Here is a 25,872-nt window from a genome sequence, read left to right on the forward strand (position 1 = left end):
TCTATGACCAAAACACTTTTAACAAAAAATTTTTTTCAAGAAAAAAATTGTAACATTTTCCTGGGATTGTAAAACTGAGCTTAGTGTAATTTAAAAATATTTTTGTTATATTAAATTTTTTTATTTATTGATTCTTATATTTACTTTTAAGTTTACAAATATGTTTAAAATTAATTAATTTTTACAACAAATTTAGTATAAATTGAATTATTTTCTCTCTCAGCATCCAGGTCATTAGAGACGGTTAAAGGAAACTGGGAAAGCAATTGTTCACGGCTTATAGTAAGGAACCATCCCAAAAATTGCCTGGTGTGACAAAGAACACAATGTTCAGATTGGGATTAAAACCTGGGTCTTTTAGTGTGAAAAATAGTATTCTTTGTTATAAATATTGAACGTACAGAATGCACAAAGTAGTATTTTGCAACAGAGCAAGTGTGTATAATTTCAGAATATTGGCTCCCAAACAGAGGATACCACGTGTTTCATTCCTTGAGGAGTGTCACTAATAGTACCCTCTTACCCCAAATGAGTTTGAATAAATCTCGGGGAAGACTTGAAAATGTCAGCATGTTCACTGGCCTTGATTTCAAAGCAGGATTCATACAAGTGATGATCCGGCAAAGGAGAAAACAGACATTTCCTTATCTACAATGCATCCTTTTGTTTGAAACAACTAATACATGTGACTGTAAGCAACATCAAAGCAGACATAAATATCTGTTTTCAACAATAATTAATGGTGCTTTGTGAGACTAACATATTTGTTAAGCTCAGCCAATCCTACATTAGTTCCTTAACAACATTAACACTCAATTTATTGATCAAGAGTATTCATGCAGCAAGTTAAAAAAAAAAAAAAAAAAAAATTTGAAAGCAAAAATTGAAAATCACATGTAACTTTTTTATATTATTATTTATTGTTTATCAAAATCTATCACAAATAAATTTTATTGTTTATAAGAAACTAAAAGAATAATTTTCATTTTATTAAAATAAAATAAAAACAAAGCTCCCAACTAATGCCAAAAGTTATTGTCCATGATGAACCATTTATCTTGCCACTTAATAACTTCAAACAAAGTAATGTAATGTGTGTAACAGTTTACACCTATTAGCTAAAAATTTTTTTCAGTTAAGAACAATATTTATTTCCAAATAAAGTCCAATAAGTAACATGTATGAAAATATCTTTAATCAGTTTTAATACTACAATACATTTTGGTTCTTTTTTTTTTTTTTGGAAAAAAGAAATTACTTTTCATTGCCAAGCATAATAAATCTTTAAATGAGACATTTCACAATTTCATAGTTACATAAAACTGAAGATAAAATGCTGCTACCAGTGAGATTTTACAATATTATTTTATACTTAAGAAATAAATATCCATAATAACAACAGAACACTTAAAATTACATAACTTTACATTAATAAAATTTAAATTGAACAACACAAAGATTATATTACTAACAACGACTACAGTTCTAACTAAAAATTACTATCTAAGTTTTTGAAAAAATATATATACAATTTTAACTTTTAACTGCAATTCTTACAAAATCATGAAGAATATTTTCCTGTACACAATAAACAAATTCCATATTATATGAATATGATACATATCTATTATTCAACATAAATATCACAAAGGCATATGGACAGACCTACACTACCAACCTTAGGAAATAATTCAACATTAATGTAGAAATGAAAGCACATAAAATGGCCATGACAGTTTGTCACTTCTCTGTGGTCTTATGCAGTTCTGCACTACACCACAGATTCTATTACTAAACCAGATCAATTGCACTGCCTCAGTAATAAAACAAATGATGAATTCTGAATATTGTTGATTTTAAAACACAAATTTGAATCTTGTGGAGAACAATACAGTGTCTTTACTTGGTGACATGAAAATCATCTTCAAAACCAGAACATAACATTCTACGCTAGACAGTATTACTTTGTATAATTTATAATATGACAACATCAGGTCGTCAGATTTCTCAATAGTACAAATCCCAAACAAGTGTTTTGCTTTGTCTAAATTACAATTTTCATCCAGTTTGACTATTAGTTTAAGTTTTAGTAAATTAACAAATATAAAGTGTGTATGATTAGGTGTAAAACATTCAAAGTTGTCTAGGAGTACCCAAAATGTGTGGAATGGTTCAAAAAAAAAGCACTCTATGAAACAAGCATGATAATATATTTTAAGCTTGCAAGTTACCAAATGACTTTTCATTTTGTCATAGGCCAAAATATATAAGCACAAGTACTTAATATATGATCAAATATATTACAATCACGAGTGCAGAGGCATCTTGGGGTTGTCATAGGGTGATCTGTGACCGTCCATATTGAGGTTTCCTATAGTCACCTAGAGCAGAATGGTGTCTGTTAGCTTTGTTTGCTGAAGCAAGCCCAAGAGTTTAAACTTCTTCCAAATGACAGGTGGATACAGTACATGGTGAAATATTAGTAGGCATGATGGTACCCAATCAACTGGTCACAGCTATTTTTGGTCATATTTAGGGGTCTCAGAGTGAGGTGATCGATTCATGGTGAGTGGGACTCCGTTCTCTGTCTCAACTACTGGTTGGCAAGCTAAGTTGGGAATCGCATTCAACACGTGGCAATCCTGGTTCTATGTACACTGGGGCCGACGCTTGAGCTTGGCCTATCAGCTTGTGTGTGCTGTGTTCAACTGGCCAAATTGGCCACTTCAGAGATTTTTGGTATGATTTAATTTGGTCTTATTCTTGTAATGCAAGGTTTGTTCAAAATGTATCCAACCTGTATATATATATTTTTGTTTAAAACATCAAATGCAGCATGGCAAGTATACTATGGTTGAGAGTGAGAAAGAGCATACTTGGCATCATCAGCGAGATTTTAATTTTAATGTAAATGACAGCGACTTGATCAGAGTTAGAGCATAGAATTTTGCAGAATGCTTTGTAACACACACATATAAAACCATTTGGAATATTCAGTAAGCCTTCAGGTATAGTACCACAGGAATCACATAAATTACAGCAGAAACATCTTCAGAAGATACAACCAAACACATCTACATCAATGAGGACATACATTTTCATAGATTTGTAACAAAAAATATGTCAGCAACATCTGAGATTGTACCTTTCCTACCTAATCTTTCAGAGTGGTAGACTGAACACTGAAGAATGAAAGATTTAGCAGAATTGATACAGTACATGGAAAAAACTTGTTTACATGTATGCCTTATGCATGTAGTAAATTAAGGCTGGAAAAAAATAGGATAGTGAGTTTAAAGTGCAGAGGTTTGTAATTGCTAGGGACTTGACATTTTTGAGGATGGTGGTTTTAAGACTTTTATGGTGAAAATAAGAATTTATTCATGATAAATGTGACAACTGCAGGAAATTGTATTAAACACTAATGTAGTTCCATAATGGTAAAATTATACTATTTATTGAAATCACATTGAAAATAAGACTACCAATGTTGTATCAATATAATCTATAGTAATGATGCAAGTGGCAAACATTAAACTTTGTTCTATCTTCTATGCATAGTGAGTGATCTCATGTCTAGTTATAGCTTTGATTTATGTGTTTGAATTTTGTAAATGGAAGCACAGGTTTTACCACAACTGCTTTGGTTAGATTTTAACTCTCATACAATGCATAGTGTGACACTAAAAAATTTGTAAATGTTTTCATTTTTTAAAAATAAAATTTCTTACCAGATAATGGCAAAAAGTGCGTTAAACATTTTACATACTTCTTTTCTTCTATCAGTAATTTTAAGTTTAGGGATATGGTAATTGATTTATGGTTTTAAAGCATTTGAAAATATTTTATGCTGTTCTGATTTTTTAATATGTTCAGTACAAATGAGCACTGAACCCTGCCTAATGCAAGGAAGAATGAATGCAAGACATTATATGTTTTTGTAGACAGATAATTTTCAAGCTAGACAATAAATTTGTGAAACAGTCAAATGGCTTTGGAAATGAACATAAGAAAATACACAAAAACCAAACTTTATTGGAACATGATAAGTATTCTCAAAACCACCAATTAAAAAAAAAAAATCAGTTTTCAAGTTAAGCTATGTATTTGACACTAGGGAGATTTAAAGCAACTCTCCTAAAAGTAACCTGTACCATTCTACACAGACTGTCATTGTTGTTAGTAAAATTCTGGAAACATAGTGTGAAATCCTTCATTTTTTTATTATATAAAGGAAACTGTTGATGTTAAGAAAAACCTTAGTATTGTGGAGAGTTTCAAGTCCACAAATGTAGATTAAAGGCATTTGATTTAATTTTAACTTATGTAATGAACATTTTTAATGTTTAAAATAATGTTTTATTTTAGGTATTATACAGAAGTCTTAGCCCTATTGATTGGTCAAAGTAAAAGCTAGTGCCAACTGACTAAGTTTTTTTTACCAATTCAAGTACCATTTTCGCAGAACAGACATTCTTTTATTTAGAATGATTACTAAATTTTATGACTAATTTTAACAATACTTTTACATATTTCGTTCACAGCTATCTGGTATTCCTAGTAATACAGCTAAGCTAACATGGCAGACAACTTTGGTACATAACAGTGTATAGAAAATAGGCAAGAATTACTGCATACATTTGGAATGAAATATGCAGAAGAAATACAATGGAAACTGGAGTGCATGGGTTCTAACCGACACGTCATCTCTTGATAGGGTGCTTGTATGTTGTATACTGCCCATATTTTTTCCTATACACATGCAATAAGCGGTTAACTTGAAAATATACAGAAAGTTTTCCATATAACATAGTTTTGACGTTTATGTTTATCAACCCCGTTTCGCACTCACAGTTTTGCAAGCATAAGCCCCCCCCCCCCCCCCCCCCAGTTAGGGTTTCTTAATTCCAGGCCTGGACCCTTCTGGCCCCCTTCCCCCCGGATCTACGCCCACTGTGAAAACAATTCTGAATGTTGCAATCAGTAAGAAAACATCTGTTCACAAGCACACATACATCATGTTTGGCTAATCCTCTGATTTAGTGCAAAGTTTAATAACACAGAATGTTCAAAAGTTATGAGAAACACCTTCAAGGGTGATGCTAGAAAGACAATGAACAAAAAGGTTCTAACATTTTTTCTTGTATAAATGACAAACCTGTGTATGATCACAGCAATGGAGTATGCTAGCAAGCTCAGAGCTTGAGGGAGAAGGCAACATACTACTACTACACTAATACTTACTACTACACTACTACTTACTACTACTACTACTACTTTATCTGGTGTTAATATTTAGAAGAAGAAGACTTGCTTTTAGTGTATGAATGGGCAAATGCTAATGGAATAGAAACAGCACAATTGTACCATGCATAATTCCCAGAGCAGCTGTAACTGGATCGCACAATACATGATTTTAAAAATAGTCCTGGGAGTTTTGAAAGAGTTCAGTAGTAATAATAACTAACAAAAGTTATTATGTTATGCACTTCTTTTAAAATGAATCATGGGTGCAGACACTGCTGTGCCGTAGGATCTGACCAGATTAAAATGAATAATGTATATCTGTGCATGCATATGCCCATATGAAGATAATGCCCAAGCTGCATATGTACACACATGCACATGAAAGTATCTATATGCAATGCACACACCACAAGTGTGTAAACGTAACTTCATACACACCCAAAGTGTAATCTACTGAGAAAACAAACTGCTGTCAAAACAGACAAAACATTTTTTATATGCTTTCAGGAGTTACATGTAAAAAAAAAAACTGGAATATGAGTTGAGGTTAACTAAAATATATAAATCCTCCAGACAATTTTCATAATAGCACCCCTGCAGACTTCGCACTAACAGGTATCATTTTAAGTTACAAACACTGCTAAGCAGCCTTAATTTTAATAATGACTTTAGAATTATGCCCAAAGTATATTGGATATAGTTATATATAACAATTTTTAATAACATACAATGAGTTAAAAGTATTCTAATAATAATAAAATAATGTGTAAAAACTGATAGCTGAGGTTACAACAAATTATTTTTTACTAATTGTTGTTCTTCTGTAACATTGCAAAAAAGCCATGAAAATCACATTTTACTTAGATATAGGCTTTGACTTAGCATATTAAACATACACAATACCTCTGGAAATATAAATTTTTTTTTCCGAGAAGTGTTTCACAGTGCTAGTCATACAAGCATGGTAAGTATGCATTTGTGCACCATTTATTTAAAAAATAATTTTATATACAATATGTTTCAAACTATTTAAGTGAACATTTGCTTTGCTCTTGGCACACTGATGCAATGAAAAATTTCACTAGATTGCACAAACTTCCTGAGAAAAAAGGTTAAAAGAAAAAAGAATGAAGTTTGTTCAACATGAACCTTCGATAACCATTCTTAAAAAAAAAATTATTATAAACTGATACACAATCGTGCAGTCCTAAAGTGAAGTGCAAAAAATTTCTTTAAATGCACAAGCTAGACTCCAGCTTTAAATATATATATATATACATTATTTTAAACAGTATTTCTAAAACTTACCTGAAACATACTTGTACTGCATGGAAGAACCAATAAACTTGCAACTAACAACTACAAACTATATATTATATTATAGGAAGGACACTTCTTTTTCAATCTGAAAGACTGTATTTTTTTGTGGCAAAAACAAAGTGAAATCACAAAAATATCACCCAGTTATTTTGTAACTTTCAGAGGGTCTTCAAACTTTTCAACCTCAGTTTTAGAAATCAGAGACCTCGATTTATGTCTTGCTGTGTTTTCACCCATTCTGCTATATGATTTTGAACCTAAAAAATAAATAAACAAAAATCAGTTCACACTTCAGAACATTAAATATTGGCGAAATAAATCCACACAGTGAAATTAATTCAAGTGTCCAGTATCATAAAAATGTAGCACAACATGGAAAAATATTGTAATATATATCAAGGCAATAAATGTCTAACGTGTATTTGAACTATACTGAGCTGAAAACATGTGGTCGGATAAATTACTAAAAAAAAATAGTTTACATTAAAGAACGAGCAAAACAATCATTATTCAGTTATGAAGAGAAAATTTAACAGAATAAAAAAATGAACTTCTTGAATTATTTTAACATTTTGGTCATATGCCTGTTTTGTGATAACAAAATTGATGTATTTAGGCTATTTTCATTGCAAAGTTATGACTACGTTAGCAACTTGGAGATAAAAAAAAATAAATGCATACTGAAGCACAAGAACTGCACTAATTTACAACAACAAAGTATAACTTTGAAATTGTTCAGTGCTCCGTCCACTCCAGCCCAATGCTACTCCACCTTCCTTCCTTCCTGACCCCATCCCCAGCTCTTCTTTTCGAAACGTAAACAAGCTCAGTGTGCAGCAAGCCTATTCAAACAGCACGCCACCTACTCCCGACAGAGGACATGTGAGAGCTACGTAAATTCCGTGCCTCGTACCGTACCGACACTTTTTTAACAGTAATAAGTAGCAGTGTGAGTGGACAAATTTTCAAAAGCATATTTTCTGTTCAGAAAATTTCCTGCAAAAATATACCACATATTTTCCTGGGAAATTTTACCTTTTTTATTTCCATTACCAACATAGATTTACATAATTTAAGATAGGTCAATGAACGTTATACTGTAATTAATTTTCATTAAATTGGTAGGTACTGTTTAAACAAAATATTTTGTTCTTATCAGTTGGTTAGAGAGCAGCATGAGTTCTACCCAACTCTCAAATGAGCCATTACGTTGTAAAGAAAAACCAAATGTACGTTTTATTTGGCCCTCTACATATTAAATGTTGATAAAATTTGTTTCTGTGAAAGAGTACATATAACTGGAAAATTTTTTCCAGTTTTTCAGAGAATTTTCCAGTCTGAAAAACTAACATCTCTAGTGGTAAGTGTGTGAAAGGAATATTGTCAACATGCATCGCAGACAGTAAACATGTGTGGGAGTGCATGAACAAAGCAGGGCGTGTGGGGTGCCCTACGAGCTCGAAAGTTTTTTTATTATTTATTAAGTGTGCCTGGTGCTGAGAGGGAATGTACGGCAGGGGCAGACTCGAGACTAGCGAGAGCTTTCCGCTCTAACCGCGTGCCCTTTCACACACTCCCTTCCCCCCGCAACATCCAAGCATTCCAGCATGAATCAGCAAATGGATACTGAAAAAAAACTTTCATTCCGCTAACCTATTAGTGAAAATAGAATGCATTGTCAAATTCGTATTTGCTTAACTTTTTTTAAAATTTTAATGTTACATTATACAAACACACGTCTTCAAGGTGAAGATTCAACTACAATGACCTATTTTAATGTCTTAGAGATTGAAATAAAAGAAGCACATGACAGCACAGTCGTATATGCAAGAGAACTTTATATACAATAATAATCTAATTATAATTAAATGGCCTTCAATAGGAACTGAGGAGGTATAGAAAAATAACTGACAGCAGGGGAAAGATTTTCCTTCGGAAGCCTGTGCAATGCAGCTCCCTGGTGGGAACAAGAATAACTATTTATCCATCTTTATCCATCATGACTGCCTCGCAAAATTGGTGTAAAATTACTTCTCGGAAGAGGTTATGGGCAGAGACAACAGTTCAGTGGTGTGCGTTCGGAAGGGATAAGAGAAACGTGGCATTGCCACACTGAAATTTTACCCATTAAACAACGAACAACGCATATGCTGGCAGCTCTGAGCAGTTTTGTGATGGTGTAGTGTCTACAAAATGCTTGTTAAGGACAACGATAATATATGACTGAAACCATTGCACACATTAAAAAAAGAAAAATGCAGAAATATTTTTCAGTACAGGTATTTATTGAACTATTCCTTAAAATTAAATGTTATTAAAAACAGCTTTAGCATTATTGTTCTTTCAGTGAGGGGAAGCATTATTGTTCTAAAAAAATTCTGATTAGCTTGTAATTATCAATCACTGATAAAATGTGTTATTTTCCAATAATTGTATAACATTCTGGTACAAAACCATTATTAAAAACTGCATTAGTAACCTATAGTTGCTAAAAGAAATATTAAGTTAAAAAGGTGTAACTGCTGCAATCATTGTTTTATACAGCCATTAATAATTTTTTTTGTTTAACAATAGGTTTATTGACACTATCTGGCTTGCTGTTTTCACTAACATACCTCATCAACAAAATTTGAAATGTTGGTGAGAATACGGTTTTGATATTTATAAATAGAATTTATTTTGTGTGGTGTATTTTTCTAGCTCTTTAAAACGCATGTGCTGCCAATGGTATAATGGTTGTGTTCTTTTCTTTGTACCACCCTCATGACAACAAAACAATTTGGCATTCCAAAAGTACACCTGCTCTATGCTCCAGGTTGAACTGGTACACCTGACAACACTGTAACATCAGTTACACTGCATATCAATGGTGGGGAAGGGAATACCTGCCCAATCCAGGTCTTGATAACAAGGGAAGAGACCTCCCATTACACATCAACTTCAGCCCAAAAAAAAACTGAAATATTGGCCAGTGCTTCCCGCAAATGTAGCTAGTCTCCCAAGTGTCAACCAGTACATAAATCTAGCCCAAAAATTGTAGGGGCCTAACTGGCCTTTAATATATTCATCACACATAATTTTGATCTGTTAATAATATTATCATGAAGACAATCAGTTAACATTTGTGGCTTTTATCACTACTTATTTGCACACTGTACTGCTAACATGCTATGTCTTCATGCTAAAATAATCGAATGTGCTTGTTTACAACCCACTACAAACACCACAGCCATTACAAGCATAGGAGTTATTTTTACTTCATTGAGATTATAAAAGGATAACAGAAGTTTTGGCAACCACAATTATAGATGAAGGATGCTCCTATATACTAGTAAGTGTGGAAGGTGCTGAAATAAAAGAACGACACAACTAAGACATTTTACTACAAAGGTGGATATAATACTGTACCTGTATTTCTTGAAGGCGATGCTGATTCACTGACTGCCACGCGAGACGATGAAGAAAAAATTGAAATATCCTCATTTTCTTCATCATGGTCCAGGAAAATAGTATCCTTTTTCTTGCTTTTCGTTTTCTGAACTGTCACTTGTTTAGTTTTTTCTGTACCTGATGAAATTAGCACTTCATTCTCTGAAATGTTATTGTAAGATTTTGAACTTCCATCAAACTGTTCTTTGCTCTGGTCACTTGGTAAGCTAGAACTGCTTTCAGATACAGAAAACATTTGGTCCCTTTGCTTGGTCTGGGGGGAAAATAACTGTTCATCAAATAACTGAGAAGAAAAAACATTTTTTGTACCAGAGGAAAATAAATCATCTACCTCACTTTCATCATTTTGAAACAATTGATCATTTGACACAGTCTTTCTAATTTCAGATGAAATATCTGAATGAATACTTTTTGCTAACTTCTGTTGTGGGATGTGTGCCTTATCCTCATTACCATTAGTTTTAGAAGAACCAACTTTTTTTCTTTCACTTGCTGAAGTACCATTATTATTAACAAAACCCAAATGAGTTTTATTTTCAGACATATTTTCAGGATTTTTATTTTCATTTTCACATTTAGGCACTATTGGAAAGAATTCAGATTCATTTTTAGACAAAGCTGTACTGTCAACATCTTCAAATAAATCACCTTCACTACGAGGAGAGCTAAGAGATTTATAATTTGGTTCATCAATATGGTGTAACAATTTTACTGAAGAATCATGAGTTTTTGAAAAGATATTACTGCTATCCTCATCTTTTTGCAACTCAGAAGATGCATTACTAATTAAATCTTCGGCTAAATGAACTTTGGCACCATGAGGTCCCTTAAAAAGGGGTGGTAAGTCATCATCTTCGTGTAAACATTTTTGGTCAGACTCTTCATGATTACTTACACCAACTGGTGATAAAACTGGAGCATCGCCAAAAAGCACTTCATTTTTATAACCACTTGCGTCTTTGTTGTTGTATTCGAAAGGTAAATAACTAGGTACACCAAAAAAATCTTCTTCATCTGTTGATGGAGAAAATGGTTTGGTGTCACTGTAGTGTGCTGAAAACATATTTCCTGCAGTAGTATGGCTATCACCATTTCTTCCACTACTAACTGCCTCAAGAACACTGCTTTCTGATTTCAGTTCTGGATGAGGGTCCACGTGATTCTCTTCAACTTCTTCGGATAATAATTTACCAGAAAAATCTGCATCATCTGTGCCCTCCAAATGTTCTTTACTATGTATGTCCTGTGCATTTATTATATCCACATCAAAAGAATCAACTGATGATGCCTTCACAGCTTCCTTCCTAGCCTTGCGACTCTGAGGGCGTCTTTTTGCAGGTATTCGAGCTCGTCCCTGAAACATATAAATTTAAAACAAAATAATTTTAAACACAACCAATACCAAAGTTGCCTCCATTACATTGTATGCACAACATTTATTTAATACAAATCATGATTACCATTTAAAATATACTCGAAAAAGAATAACATCATGATACTTTAATTAACAGTATTTCTAAATATATACTGTATTCCGAAACATTTTGCATGGTTTTTGAGCAGCACATGAAGTATGCTGTTGTAAAAAAATAAATTAAATAACCTAGTAAAAATAAATACAGATAGAAACAGAGTGGGATATAGTGCCTCACTTCAATACAATGTAGAAAATTACCAATTCAACAGTAGTTTTTTTTTGCTTCCAAAAATTAATTTTCAAAGAAAAATGTTTTCTCTTCTAGAAAGCTCTACTAAAAAGTAAATTTTAAAAGAACATTTAACATAGTGTGGGCTTAGTGGAAAAAGTCGGTAAGTCCAATTTCTGGGAAAAGACTGTTAGTTCACTTACCAAGTTTTGCTTGCCTAGAATAACATTATAATAGACTTGCCGAAATAAAGCTAGAAGAAAACGTCCACAATCATTCATTATTTGGACTTCCAAACGTTTTCTTGGCTAAGATATTGCCCTTACAACGTCACCGGTGAAGTTAACTCATTTTCACAAAAAAGTGGACTTACCAACTTTTTCCACTAGGCCCACGATACGGATAGGTACTTAGTATAAGACTAAGATAATGTGGTAATTTAAACTGTAACTTCTTGAGCCAAGTTTGTACCTAGTTGAGCACTTAATCTGTTCCCTAATTAGCCAATCAATATTACAAAGTATCCACCCAGTGGCCAAGCGAGTTGAGACACTCCACAAAGAGCCTTCGCCAGCAGTGTGACAAGGAAGCATTCCCAGCAAGCATAATAAATCTTTATTCCCTATCTTTTAAATTGATAATATAAAGTTTATAAGTAAGTTTAGTATGTAAGCCATCCAAAACACCTGCCAGTTAAAGATGTAACAAGTTTGCAACATGTTTTTTCTAAGTCAAATGTAGCACTGACCAAAGGAACACTTTTCAATAAAAATCTATTTTAATTTTCAATTTAAAAAAATTATGCCCATAATGAGGTTATGAAGAGAATAATAGTACTATTTATACATTCACGGAGTGAGTCTGAATTTGACGGACAAACCTTGACTGCAGGTTCAACACGACTAAATAAGTTGAAAACTTCTATACGACTCATGGTCTAGAAGTGCTTTTCTAAGGCTGTTGTACGCCTTTGACGTTGGGGCTGAACATTATTTTTATTGTAAATAACAGGGAAAGTATTTAAGATAGGACCCTGAGCATTCTGGATTACGTTTAATTGAATGAAATCCTACAACCACCACAAATTTTGTGGCTGTAGAGAAATTTTGTCATTGAAATAACTTGAGGTAGTAACACGGCACAAAAATATGTGGAAAATAAAGGTGTTACTCTCTCAATATTTCAATGAAATAATTATGCTACAGCCACAAAATTTGCGGTGGGCGTAGAAGATCATTCAGTTAAACATAATCCAGATTCTCAGTGTTCCATCTTCAATATTTTCTCTATTATTTACCATGAATATTGCTCTGCCTCAACTTCAAATCAACTTTATATCACAAGTCATACAAAGGTCTTCAATTAATTTTGTCGCGATGAATCTGTAGCAGAAGTTTGCCGGTAAAAGAAAACAGTGCTACTTTGAATCTATGACGCTACTTCAAATCATGTTGCAATTTATTGGCGTCGTTACTTCAAAACTGCGCAACTAGAACAGCATTACTTAGAGGGGCGGGTGAATATGGATACTCTTAGTATTAAAGTTTTACAAACATGTGCACAATTTGGAAAGCAAGAAATAAAGAACCAAACGGCTTCTAGAAAATAAAAAAATATTCTACTAAAAATGTTTAATTGACATTATGAAACATAGAGTCACACACACCAGTATAAAGCCAACACATTAATAGTAATTTAAAATAAAATTAATTTGAAATTTGTAATTTAGTACAGTACAGGCAAAAGAAGGAGGTGTATATACTCCAGCCAGTTTCCAAACCATGGTGGTATTCATATTTTAGTAGTCCAGTTATTTTTTTTTTACAATTACAGGGTTGCTACAAGCTTGGAATTTAAAAATTCCCTAGACTTTTCCTGGTTTTCCAAATCTGAATTGGCAAGTTTCCCTCACCTTCCAGTTACAAAAAATCCCGTCTTCATGTTGCTTTCCGAGGGGAAAGAGGTTTTATATGCCATTTAAATGTGCCATATCAATATGAAAACATATGCCTGGCAAAAAAAAATTAATATCTGCACGATAAAACCTCTTTTCTCCAAAAAATCACATGCAACTCACTTTACCTGCCCCTATAATATGATTTTACGTGATAGAACTCACCCTATTTAAATTAAGTATTCAATACTATAACCAGAAAAAAAACTAATACCAAATATACATGATAGATGATATTTATGCATTTATGCAGTGATCATAGTATTGAAAGACGCTATGTGAAATGGAAGAGTTGGAAAAATTCAAAAAATAAATAATGATAACATACATCAAAATAAAAAAAGAAAGAAATGTAATATTTTTTTTATAAAACTATAAATTAAAGGAACTGAGATCAGACAAAAGGCAAGCAAATTCAATGGAAAAGCAAAAAATAGGTAATAGTGAAGTAAGTACTAATAAATGGTACAACGAGTATTACAAAATTTGTAATGTAACTAAGATATCAGAAGGGCCGCTAATCCACTACATCAATGGGCTGCACCCTACCCGGGAGCCAACAGGCAGCCGATTGGTTGGCAGGCACCTGGCTCGCATCGCGGCCTTGCCTCCCAGTACGCTCGTAACAACATGGAAATTTATAGTCACAGAATCTAATAACTTGGTGCAAGGTAGCGATTTTTAAAGTTAAAGTAAAAAAAAAACCTCTAAATTGAAAGATTCTCTTATCACACTATTACATTTAGATCCAGCATTAGTTGGCTTATGAACTGCTCACAGCTCTATGTTGGGTTTAGGAATACCATATTTATCACACAGTATAATATAAAAAAAAAATTAAGAGTTTTTTTATTCAACTTAAGTGTAGGGACAAAGACGATACACCTTTTTTCAAAATAATATAAGACTTTTGTGACCAGTCCTTCAGCAAACATTCAGACTTAGACACCTCATTATTGTCACTCGACTTTCTGATTGTGTATAAATGTTTATTTTGTTAATTTTATAAAAATATCCAGATACCAAAGTTTAAATTGTTCACTAGACACCTGCCAAAAATTTCTCACCATATCTTAAACAGAGTACAATAAAAGTTTAGCCTGGTTTTTATTTTCCAATGGCAGTGTGCTTGTATGAAAGCACCAGTGTTTTTTTTTTGCCTCTGTGGGACGTGTTGATCTCTTTTTTTGTTAAGTTGGTGGAAGAAATAATTGCCCGAGATGTCAAAATATAAACATTGCTGTGGCAGTCGCTGGACACAGGTGATGGGTGATGGGGGCGAGCGAGCATGTGTATTATATACTCAAGAACCATCTTGACATTTCTCACCCATTTTTAACGGCTTGAGTGGGTCTCTTCCTGGTAAAAACTGCATTATGTTAATTATGCGGATGTTATTTATGGCCACAAACAGCTGCAATAAATTCAGCTTTTTAAGTATTTTGCTCCAAAAAAAACTCATTGGAATCACTAAGTTTTTTCATTTTCCCAAAGATGAAGTAGAAGGAAATTAGTCTTTGATTTGACTTTGACTTTCGGAAGCTTCACAGCTACCATTTTCATTAGCACACCTTGACAGGAATTGATTGAGGCGCTAGCAAAGATTCTTGCCAGACTAAACAACCCTAGCAATATTTCCACACAGAATTTTTGACTTCAAAATTTTTTGTTGTGCTCCAAGGTTTTTTCCTTGTTTTTAGTGTGAATTTTTTGTTCAATCTGCATTTGCTTGGCTTCTGGGCGCTGGGTACATCAAGTAGGTAAGCAAGCGGATATGGCCTGGCAGATTTTTCTGTGTGTTTGGATGGGAACAGTCTTTAAGCGGGTGAACGATGGCATGGCTGTGTACAGCAGTTTAGCAGTAACCACATCCACCTCCCTTGCAGTCTTTTGTCTGAGCTGTGTGCTAACAGTTATTGTGCCGGTAGCAGGTAGCTCAAAGGACGGGTGCGATGAAGGAAGAGGACAATACAAAGGTAGAGTTTGTGGGTGACAGATAGCTGGGAAAGAATTGGTCGATTTGAAGTACAAGGAGGCAAGCGGTCCAATCATGGTAGGGTTTAAGAGCAGAAGCATGGCACTGGTTTTGATGGTACCAAGGCAAAAAAAAAGTAGCTTGCCAGAGGATGTAGTGGATGGACGTATTGCAAGAGCGCAGCCAGTCTTGGGAATGGCAGGAGACGTGAGTTTGTGAATGAAGAGAGTTATTTTGGTTTTGCTGAATTCTGTACTGATGGACCATCATGTGAAGGATGAGTACCGTTATTGTTCTCTTTCATATTTTTGAGTAAGTTTTTGAGTATTTCCCACCATGCGTCTTCACTTCAGTCAGTCCCCCCCCCCCCCCAACCCATTTTCAGGATTGCTTAGAGGAGATTTAGCCTTCAGCCATACCCCATTTTAATATTTCTTATGAGACTAAATTTTGTAAAGTGTCTTGTCTTAGCTTTTGAACCAGGCAGTAGCAATGGCATTGCACTGAACAATTAACTTAGGTTTAAGATGATTTTGAGGGTGGAGGACACTCGAGTCAAGAAATAATGTTGCTGCTAAAAGCTAAGTTTCTCACTACAGCATTGTAGTTTTTAGAAACTAATTATTACATGTAGCAGTTGAATGCTGTGCCATTAGTTGTTGCTCCGCCATTTTCTAGTCTCCCCTCGTCAATTTGTATGCCAATACTGGTTGCCTTTGACTTGTATGGTCAGTATGCGTATTTAAAGTAAAATGAGCAAATTTAGGAACTAAATACAGCGAAACCCCTTATTTACGTTACCGTTATTTACGTTTTCCCGTTATTTGCACTATATTCTTCAGGTCCCGTTTGGTTCCCATATAGTCCAATACAATACTTTCCCGCGAATTATGTCTCAAAAATCGAATCAATCCCGCTATTTACGTCACGTAACAACCATAAACAACCAGAAAATACCGTGGAGCTAGTAGGCAATGAACATTTTAAATAGCAAAATATACATATTTTATAACATGAAAAGTTGCTGTTATTTCTAAACATGTAATAATTTAAGCCTAGGCGTGTAAAAGTACGAGTAATTATAGCAGGAGACAATCTAAAATGCACGAGGGAAAAACGTAAACTCATGAATGTACAAACATGGCTGCTTGTAAGTTCTGATACTGTATTTATGTCACAACTTAGCCGAAATACTGGTACGAGACATAAACTTCACAAGATAAAATGAGCGGTGTCTTGGTAACTGTTTTATATGTCTTTTATAATTTGGGAAGTATTGTACAGTTGACGCCATATTTTTTAAACTAACCATTTATTTCTGGGGATCGTAAATAATTAATTATTGGTATCAAGACATCATGATAAACGTAAACTTGAACATGTCACGGCAGCGAGAAAACTGGTGCGTATACCAATAAACTGGTATTAGAACTGGATAAAATTGGTACACGGGAGGTGGAGCTTATATTTTTTTCCGCTAAGCTCGCATCTATTGGTTGGCGGCTGATGGCGTCATGAGTCTGGGCGGAGCATAGTGTGCGCATGCGCCGCCGCGTCGTTACAGCAGCTGACCGAGTACAATGACCTTTCTCCGCGTTTGGCGCGCTATTGACGGTAAATATTCATCAATTTGCGGCCTTTTCTTAAAAAATTTTTTACTGTGAGCAATGTGTATGTAGCCCGTATTTGTTATAAACCCTGCCGGTTGCAACTGTATTTATAATTTGGAGAGGCAAATAATCTCCTTGAACAGCCAAAAAAGCAAGCAGAAGAAAATTTCAAATTTATTTTTAGGAAGTAATCAGAAAAACATTTTGGCTTTCATTCTTTTTTTATTTTTGTCAAATGTGGTAAATTAATAATTGATTAAATACTAAAGTAAAATTTGTTGTTAGTGTGTTTGTACCTGCATTGTAGTATGTGCTATTAAACAAAAGGAAAAAAATTCTAAATAAGGTAAACTGTACTCCTTTTTATACTTTTCCCTTTATTTACACTTTTTTACTTTGTCCCCATAAAAAGTGCAAATAAGGGGTTTTGCTGTATAAGTAATCCAAGGTTATCATTAAAAACGAGCAAGAAAATATGTAAGTTTTAAATGTTTGATGCAACATAATACATACCATTGTTTCTTTTAAAAATAAAGTAATTAATAAATAATGGTAAGAAATAAATAGCTCAGTCCTCTAATTGGTATGGTGGTTTTTATAGAAGAAGAAATCACCTTTGGTCACTTGGTTGTTACAAAAGATATTTAATTGATTGGTTTTCAGATTTTATCAATTTATCTGAGTTAGTTTGTGTGTTACGCATGCCGTGTTCCCCTGTTCTGAATAAATCCAGGTTGCTCTTGTACACACGTTGTTGCTAGTGGTTTGTAGGCTCCCCTGACACTTTGTAGATGAAGCTCACTAAACTACAGGATGGCAGTGTTTTTTTTTTTATTTTACACGCAATGTCTCATAGTGTTGTGTGCAATTTTATCATTGGGTTTCACCACTAGCAACTTCTCATATCTTTCCCATTCAGATTCTACACCAAAACAATACAGATAAAGAGAAATGAAAAGAAACTGTAAATAATCACATCAAACAGTATTTTCAACGAGAAATAGTGTGTGAGATTTCTCAAACAACACTAACTGTTTATAGCTCACCTTAGCGACATTCTGAAGGACTGACGATGCACTTGCAGGACTCTCAAAGCTGACTGCTTTTTCTCTCGAGATAACTCTTGGCGACCACTGTGACCCAAATATCACTGCTTGAGAGTTGGGAGTTATAAGTGAACTAGTGCTAGGAAAAAGTGGTGAAGTTTCAATGCTGGATTTTCCTAAACAAAAATATTCCATAATTATAATCTTCAAGTAGGTACACATTTAAGAAATACAGTTTAACTACTTCTGAAATTAATAAATGTAAATAAAAAATTTGTTTAGGATCATAATAAAAAAATTACAATTCATAGAAACAGACTTAAGAGAAAAAATATATATATATATATATATATATATATATATATATATATATATATATATAAAATATAAAATATAAAACCATATGCACAAAATTTAATTTTTAACTTTTCTATTTAACAGAAATATTCTATTTTTATGAAATTTTAAAACATTTTAACAGATGAATGATTTTCACATGTGGCAGCCCTGCAAGTCTATTAATACAAAAAGGCTTTGGATGATAAAAAAAAAAAAATAAAAAAAAAAAAATGAAAATTTAAATACCAAGTATATGTGATGATAGCCTTCCATGGAAATGCTACCTCAATCAAATAATGGTAGTAACTGCATTAGTAGAAGGTGTAGTTACCATATAGATAGCTTCATATTTCATGAGTGACTATACTAACTTTCCTTTAAAGGTAATTTAGATTAATATTTATGTTAGCAAATAACTGCCATTGATCCAGCCTCTACTATTAAAATTATTTTTTTACACATAGCTTTGCGTTTGAAGAAACCAATGCAGTTTTAAAAGAAAAAAAGATGGCTGGTAGCAATATAAATTATCATTATAACTATAAGGCACACTAGATCCTTATAGGACAGAAGCAACTAGTTTAGGGATTAAAATATCTATCATATACAGTAGAACCCCTATCATACACTTTTCAACAGAGGGCACAAAAATGGTGTATGATGCGGGAAAGTGTATGAAAAGGGAATGACAATAATAACATTTTTTTTCAATCTAGCATACCAGCACAATATCTGATTATACTTAAATACATAATGTGTAAATAATTGCATTATATTAATGAAAGATATGAATTCATCATTATATATACATATAATAAAACCACCAGAAATGTAAAATACAGTCCATAACCAAGTAAAGCAGTCCTTTCTTGGAGGGGGGGAAAGGTCACCAAGCCTAAATTAGAAATTTAAAAAATTAGGCTATTGTAAAAAGAAAAACAGAAATTTTTGCTGGTTTGTTTCATTTTACAAACAACTTTATGCAACAGAACAATTTTCAATAAAATTTTAACTTGAGAAACGTAAAATACAAAACAATCCGATCGTAAGAAAACAATAACAAACGGCTATATTCAGTTCAAAGATTAATGAATGCACAAAATATGAGATCCATGCCTTGGTAAAGCGCGTTGACCATTTTCATAATCATTGCTAGTTTGCGCCACTAGTCTCGCTTGGTGCTGGCCATAGATGCTAGTAGCGAGGTGCACAGTCTTCCTGATACCATCCATATCTATGGTGCGATAAAGTTATTTTCTTACGTTTGCAAAGGTAAACAATGAACGTTTTTCAAAATTAAAGCATTAAAACGTATTTTTTCAGGAGGAATATAACAAAAAAATTTGTGAATTTTAAGACTTTTCCGCTTTGTAAAAACGTATGAAACGGGAAATTCGTGATTTTATAAGTGTATGTTCCGGGAAAGTAAACCATTGTAAATATAGTACTTTCGGCGGGACCAAAATTAATTGGCGTATGACACGGGAAAATGTATGAAACGGGAACGTATCATCGAGGTTCTACTGTATATCATCATTATATAACAAAATTGAATTTTTTGCTCGTTTAAATTGATTAGTATTTACTTAAATTTTGAGGAGGTTCCTGGTGTGTATGTATGTGCATATACAGTGTTGTTAAAAGTACTCGGAAAAGTAATTGGGCTCAATTACAATTACTGTGGTGACAATGTAACTAATTACAAGTAAAAATTACTTTACATAGAAGTAATCAGTAAAATTACAATTACAATTACAATTACTTTCCGCTACCATTTTAAAATTGACTTACGATTAAATTTTTTTACACACTTACATTAATATACATACATATAATTATGTTTTGTTAAAAAATTATTTCATGTAATAATTAAATTTATTATCTTTAATTAAATGAATAATATTTGAGGACAAACTTGCTTGAATAACATCAAAAGACTTCATACAAGTAGCTACCTGTAATAAAAGTACTCGCCCGGGAAAATTTGTATTTCAAGGTGGAAAATTGTGCTATTTAAGCAGTTTTATTACCTAAAAATTGATTACACAGCACTTTCTTTGCCCCCGTTTGCCCCCACTTCAAGGTTTCAGAGGGGGGACAAAATACACTTCCCCCCCCCCCCCCTCTTGATGCGCCCCTGATTGATTGCGATGCGTTTGCGAGTAGTGGACACAACACAAGTAAACAAAGTGAAGACAAGAAGGCAAATATATCTAGAACCTGACAAGCCACTTCTGTGCTTTGTCATTTTTGATCATAGATGTTGTGCATACGATCGTAGCACTACAAGCGTAAAATTATAAACTTTACTAAATACAAAAATGTATGTTCTTCTTGTTCTTAATTGTATTCATTATACGTTCGGAGAATAAAAGTAACGGCAAGTAAATATAAAGTATCGATTACCTTAATGTATCGATTACAATTAATGTTATGTATTCCGATTACAAGTACGAATTACATTTTTTAAATGTAACTCGTTACAAGTATAAATTACTTGAAAAGTAATCGTTACAAGTAATCCGATTACTTGTAATTCGTTACTTAACAACACTGTGCATATATATATGTATGTGTGTTTGTATATATACATTATCAAACTATATATAAGTATACAATGCACACACACATCTTACACATAAACATAACCCATAACATTGTAGGAATTTATTTTAAATAACATAAAAGAAAAATACACATCACATGCATCTTCCATGCAGAATTTTTTTTTATTTTCCTGAAACAAAGACTTTATATTTTTATTTGACATCCTAATTAATTCCCCAAATGTAATAGACTCAGATCATTGAATCTTAGTTGAGAAGTTTACGAGTTGCATGGCTAGCCACACAAATGCCTTTTCTTTAATCATGGAAAACATCTTAAGGATCAAGAAATAATGAAAATGTTTGCTTATACCTTCGGGCAGAACATTCAAACACATGTAATGGTTGGATTGAACAATACCTTTTATAGCAGTGAATAATGAGTTTCAATATTTTAGTAATCAAAGAGTCACAGTTGAAATTCGTGAAAATATTTTGGGACAAGATCTTTCTCAAAACATTAATGCTTCTGCTTGAGTCTACGGTTGGCAGAACTACGAACAGGGCAGAAGCCATTTTCAGGTGAATCACAGACATTTAACTACATATGTACTTATTTGCCCAGTCAAGTGTAATTAAAGTCCCCTCTTTTTCTGTAGCCAATAAAGAAAAAACCATTGAATACATGAACTTAATGTCTCACCGTCTAAAAAGCAGTCAAATTTTACTGCAAGATACAACTGTCTCAGGAACCAACAAAGACCTTTGTCAAAATCACTACAACTTGCTACTAGTAAAACTGTGATGCATCACCATGGACATGTTGGTACACATTAAAAAGAGAAAGTATTTATAATACCAGGCATTCAAATATCACGAACATTGTCATTCAAAATTCAAAAAAATTTTAATACGACCAAACAAACACTGTTAAATCTTAACTTGACAACTATAATGATGCACGAGCCTTCAAACACAGGTGCTGCCCCAAGGTGCTTTGGCGATTGTCAGACTTGTTCAGTATGGCACTTCGCGTTCCCTTCTCCTTGATCATTACCCTTTCCCCTCCTCTGTGCTGTGTTCTGCTAGTACCTCCCCTCCTCACAGCTTGTGTTCTGCTAGTACCTCCCCCCCTCTGTGCTTGTGTTCTGTTCTGCTAGTACCTCCCCTCCTCTGTGCTGCGTTCTGCTAGTACCTCCCCTCCTCTGTGCTTGTGTTCTGCTAGTACCTCCCCTCCTCTGTGCTTGTGTTCTGCTAGTACCTCCCCTCCTCTGTGCTTGTGTTCTGCAAGTACCTCCCCTCCTCTGTGCTTGTGTTTTGCAAGTACCTCCCCTCCTCTGTGCTTGTGCTCTGCTAGTACCTCCCCCCCTCTGTGCTTGTGTTCTGTAAGTACCTCCCCTCCTCTGTGCTGTGTTCTGCTAGTACCTCCCCTCCTCTGTGCTTGTGTTCTGCTAGTACCTCCTCTCCTCTGTGCTTGTGTTCTGCTAGTACCTCCTCTCCTCTGTGCTTGTGTTCTGCTAGAACCTCCCCTCCTCACAGCTTGTGTTCTGCTAGTACCTCCCCCCTTTTGTGCTTGTGTTCTGTTCGCCTAGTACCTCCCCTCCTCTGTGCTGTGTTCTGCTAGTACCTCCCCCCCTCTGTGCTTGTGTTCTGTTCTGCTAGTACCTCCCCTCCTCTGTGCTGTGTTCTGCTAGTACCTCCCCTCCTCTGTGCTGTGTTCTGCTAGTACCTCCCCTCCTCTGTGCTTGTGTTCTGCTAGTACCTCCCCTCCTCTGTGCTTGTGTTCTGCTAGTACCTCCCCCCCTCTGTGCTTGTGTTCTGTTCTGCTAGTACCTCCCCTCCTCTGTGCTGTGTTCTGCTAGTACCTCCCCTCCTCTGTGCTGTGTTCTGCTAGTACCTCCCCTCCTCTGTGCTTGTGTTCTGCTAGTACCTCCCCTCCTCTGTGCTTGTGTTCTGCTAGTACCTCCCCTCCTCTGTGCTTGTGTTCTGCAAGTACCTCCCCTCCTCACAGCTTGTGTTCTGTTCTGCTAGTACCTCCCCTCCTCTGTGCTGTGTTCTGCTAGTACCTCCCCTCCTCTGTGCTGTGTTCTGCTAGTACCTCCCCTCCTCTGTGCTGTGTTCTGCTAGTACCTCCCCTCCTCTGTGCTTGTGTTCTGCTAGTACCTCCCCTCCTCTGTGCTTGTGTTCTGCTAGTACCTCCCCTCCTCTGTGCTTGTGTTCTGCAAGTACCTCCCCTCCTCTGTGCTTGTGTTCTGCTAGTACCTCCTCTCCTCTGTGCTTGTGTTCTGCTAGTACCTCCCCTCCTCACAGCTTGTGTTCTGCTAGTACCTCCCCCCCTTTGTGCTTGTGTTCTGTTCTGCTAGTACCTCCCCTCCTCTGTGCTGTGTTCTGCTAGTACCTCCCCTCCTCTGTGCTTGTGTTCTGCTAGTACCTCCCCTCCTCTGTGCTTATGTTCTGCAAGTACCTCCCCTCCTCACAGCTTGTGTTCTGCTAGTACCTCCCCCCCTTTGTGCTTGTGTTCTGTTCTGCTAGTACCTCCCCTCCTCTGTGCTGTGTTCTGCTAGTACCTCCCCTCCTCTGTGCTGTGTTCTGCTAGTACCTCCCCTCCTCTGTGCTGTGTTCTGCTAGTACCTCCCCTCCTCCGTGCTTGTGTTCTGCTAGTACCTCCTCTCCTCTGTGCTTGTGTTCTGCTAGTACCTCCCCTCCTCACAGCTTGTGTTCTGCTAGTACCTCCCCCCCTTTGTGCTTGTGTTCTGTTCTGCTAGTACCTCCCCTCCTCTGTGCTGTGTTCTGCTAGTACCTCCCCTCCTCTGTGCTTGTGTTCTGCTAGTACCTCCTCTCCTCTGTGCTTGTGTTCTGCTAGAACCTCCCCTCCTCACAGCTTGTGTTCTGCTAGTACCTCCCCCCTTTTGTGCTTGTGTTCTGTTCTGCTAGTACCTCCCCTCCTCTGTGCTGTGTTCTGCTAGTACCTCCCCTCCTCTGTGCTTGTGTTCTGCTAGTACCTCCCCTCCTCTGTGCTTGTGTTCTGCAAGTACCTCCCCTCCTCTGTGCTTGTGTTCTGCTAGTACCTCCCCCCCTATGTGCTTGTGTTCTGTTCTGCTAGTACCTCCCCTCCTCTGTGCTGTGTTCTGCTAGTACCTCCCCTCCTCTGTGCTTGTGTTCTGCAAGTACCTCCCCTCCTCTGTGCTTGTGTTCTGCTAGTACCTCCCCTCATATGTGCTTGTGTTCTGCTAGTACCTCCCCCCCTCTGTGCTTGTGTTCTGTTCTGCTAGTACCTCCCCTCCTCTGTGCTGTGTTCTGCTAGTACCTCCCCTCCTCTGTGCTTGTGTTCTGCTAGTACCTCCTCTCCTCTGTGCTTGTGTTCTGCTAGTACCTCCCCTCATATGTGCTTGTTTCTGCTAGTACCTCCCCTCCTCTGTGCTGTGTTCTGCTAGTACCTCCCCTCCTCTGTGCTTGTGTTCTGCTAGTACCTCCCCTCCTTTGTGCTTGTGTTCTGCAAGGTCCTCCCCTCCTCTGTGCTTGTGTTCTGCTAGTACCTCCCCTCCTCTGTGCTTGTGTTCTGCTAGTACCTCCCCTCCTCTGTGCTTGTGTTCTGCTAGTACCTCCCCTCCTCTGTGCTTGTGTTCTGCAAGTACCTCCCCTCCTCTGTGCTTGTGTTCTGCTAGTACCTCCCCCCCTCTATGCTTGTGTTCTGTTCTGCTAGTACCTCCCCTCCTCTGTGCTGTGTTCTGCTAGTACCTCCTCTCCTCTGTGCTTGTATTCTGCTAGTACCTCCTCTCCTCTGTGCTGTGTTCTGCTAGTACCTCCCCTCCTCTGTGCTTGTGTTCTGCTAGTACCTCCTCTCCTCTGTGCTTGTGTTCTGCTAGAACCTCCCCTCCTCACAGCTTGTGTTCTGCTAGTACCTCCCCCCTTTTGTGCTTGTGTTCTGTTCTGCTAGTACCTCCCCTCCTCTGTGCTGTGTTCTGCTAGTACCTCCCCTCCTCTGTGCTTGTGTTCTGCTAGTACCTCCCCTCCTCTGTGCTGTGTTCTGCTAGTACCTCCCCTCCTTTGTGCTTGTGTTCTGCAATGTCCTCCCCTCCTCTGTGCTTGTGTTCTGCTAGTACCTCCTCTCCTCTGTGCTTGTGTTCTGCTAGTACCTCCCCTCATATATGTGCTTGTTTCTGCTAGTACCTCCCCTCCTCTGTGCTGTGTTCTGCTAGTACCTCCCCTCCTCTGTGCTTGTGTTCTGCTAGTACCTCCCCTCCTCTGTGCTTGTGTTCTGCAAGGTCCTCCCCTCCTCTGTGCTTGTGTTCTGCTAGTACCAACTCTCCTCTGTGCTTGTGTTCTGCTAGTACCTCCCCTCATATGTGCTTGTTTCTGCTAGTACCTCCCCTCCTCTGTGCTGTGTTCTGCTAGTACCTCCCCTCCTCTGTGCTTGTGTTCTGCTAGTACCTCCCCTCCTTTGTGCTTGTGTTCTGCAAGGTCCTCCCCTCCTCTGTGCTTGTGTTCTGCTAGTACCTCCTCTCCTCTGTGCTTGTGTTCTGCTAGTACCTCCCCTCATATGTGCTTGTTTCTGCTAGTACCTCCCCTCCTCTGTGCTGTGTTCTGCTAGTACCTCCCCTCCTCACAGCTTGTGTTCTGCTAGTACCTCCCCCCCTTTGTGCTTGTGTTCTGTTCTGCTAGTACCTCCCCTCCTCTGTGCTGTGTTCTGCTAGTACCTCCCCTCCTCTGTGCTTGTGTTCTGCTAGTACCTCCTCTCC

The 25,872-nt window shown here is 36.2% G+C and overlaps 1 protein-coding gene across 4 annotated transcripts in view; it reads right to left on the minus strand.

Moving 5' to 3' along the window:
* Positions 1-4,904: 4,904 nt before the first annotated feature.
* The window catches only part of LOC134529779 (WASH complex subunit 2-like), a 58,855-nt gene continuing 37,887 nt past the window's right edge, over positions 4,905-25,872 (minus strand). For all 4 annotated transcript variants that reach the window (XM_063364216.1, XM_063364217.1, XM_063364219.1 and 1 more), the window contains 3 exons: positions 18,249-18,424; positions 9,976-11,371; positions 4,905-6,824 (listed from right to left, as the gene is read on the minus strand). In XM_063364216.1, the coding sequence (XP_063220286.1) occupies positions 6,712-6,824; positions 9,976-11,371; positions 18,249-18,424 (1,685 nt within the window). In that variant the 3' untranslated portion in view covers positions 4,905-6,711. The remainder of the gene's footprint in view (positions 6,825-9,975; positions 11,372-18,248; positions 18,425-25,872) is intronic.

Source organism: Bacillus rossius, chromosome 2, assembly GCF_032445375.1.
Source record: "Bacillus rossius redtenbacheri isolate Brsri chromosome 2, Brsri_v3, whole genome shotgun sequence".
Lineage (NCBI taxonomy): Eukaryota > Metazoa > Arthropoda > Insecta > Phasmatodea > Bacillidae > Bacillus > Bacillus rossius.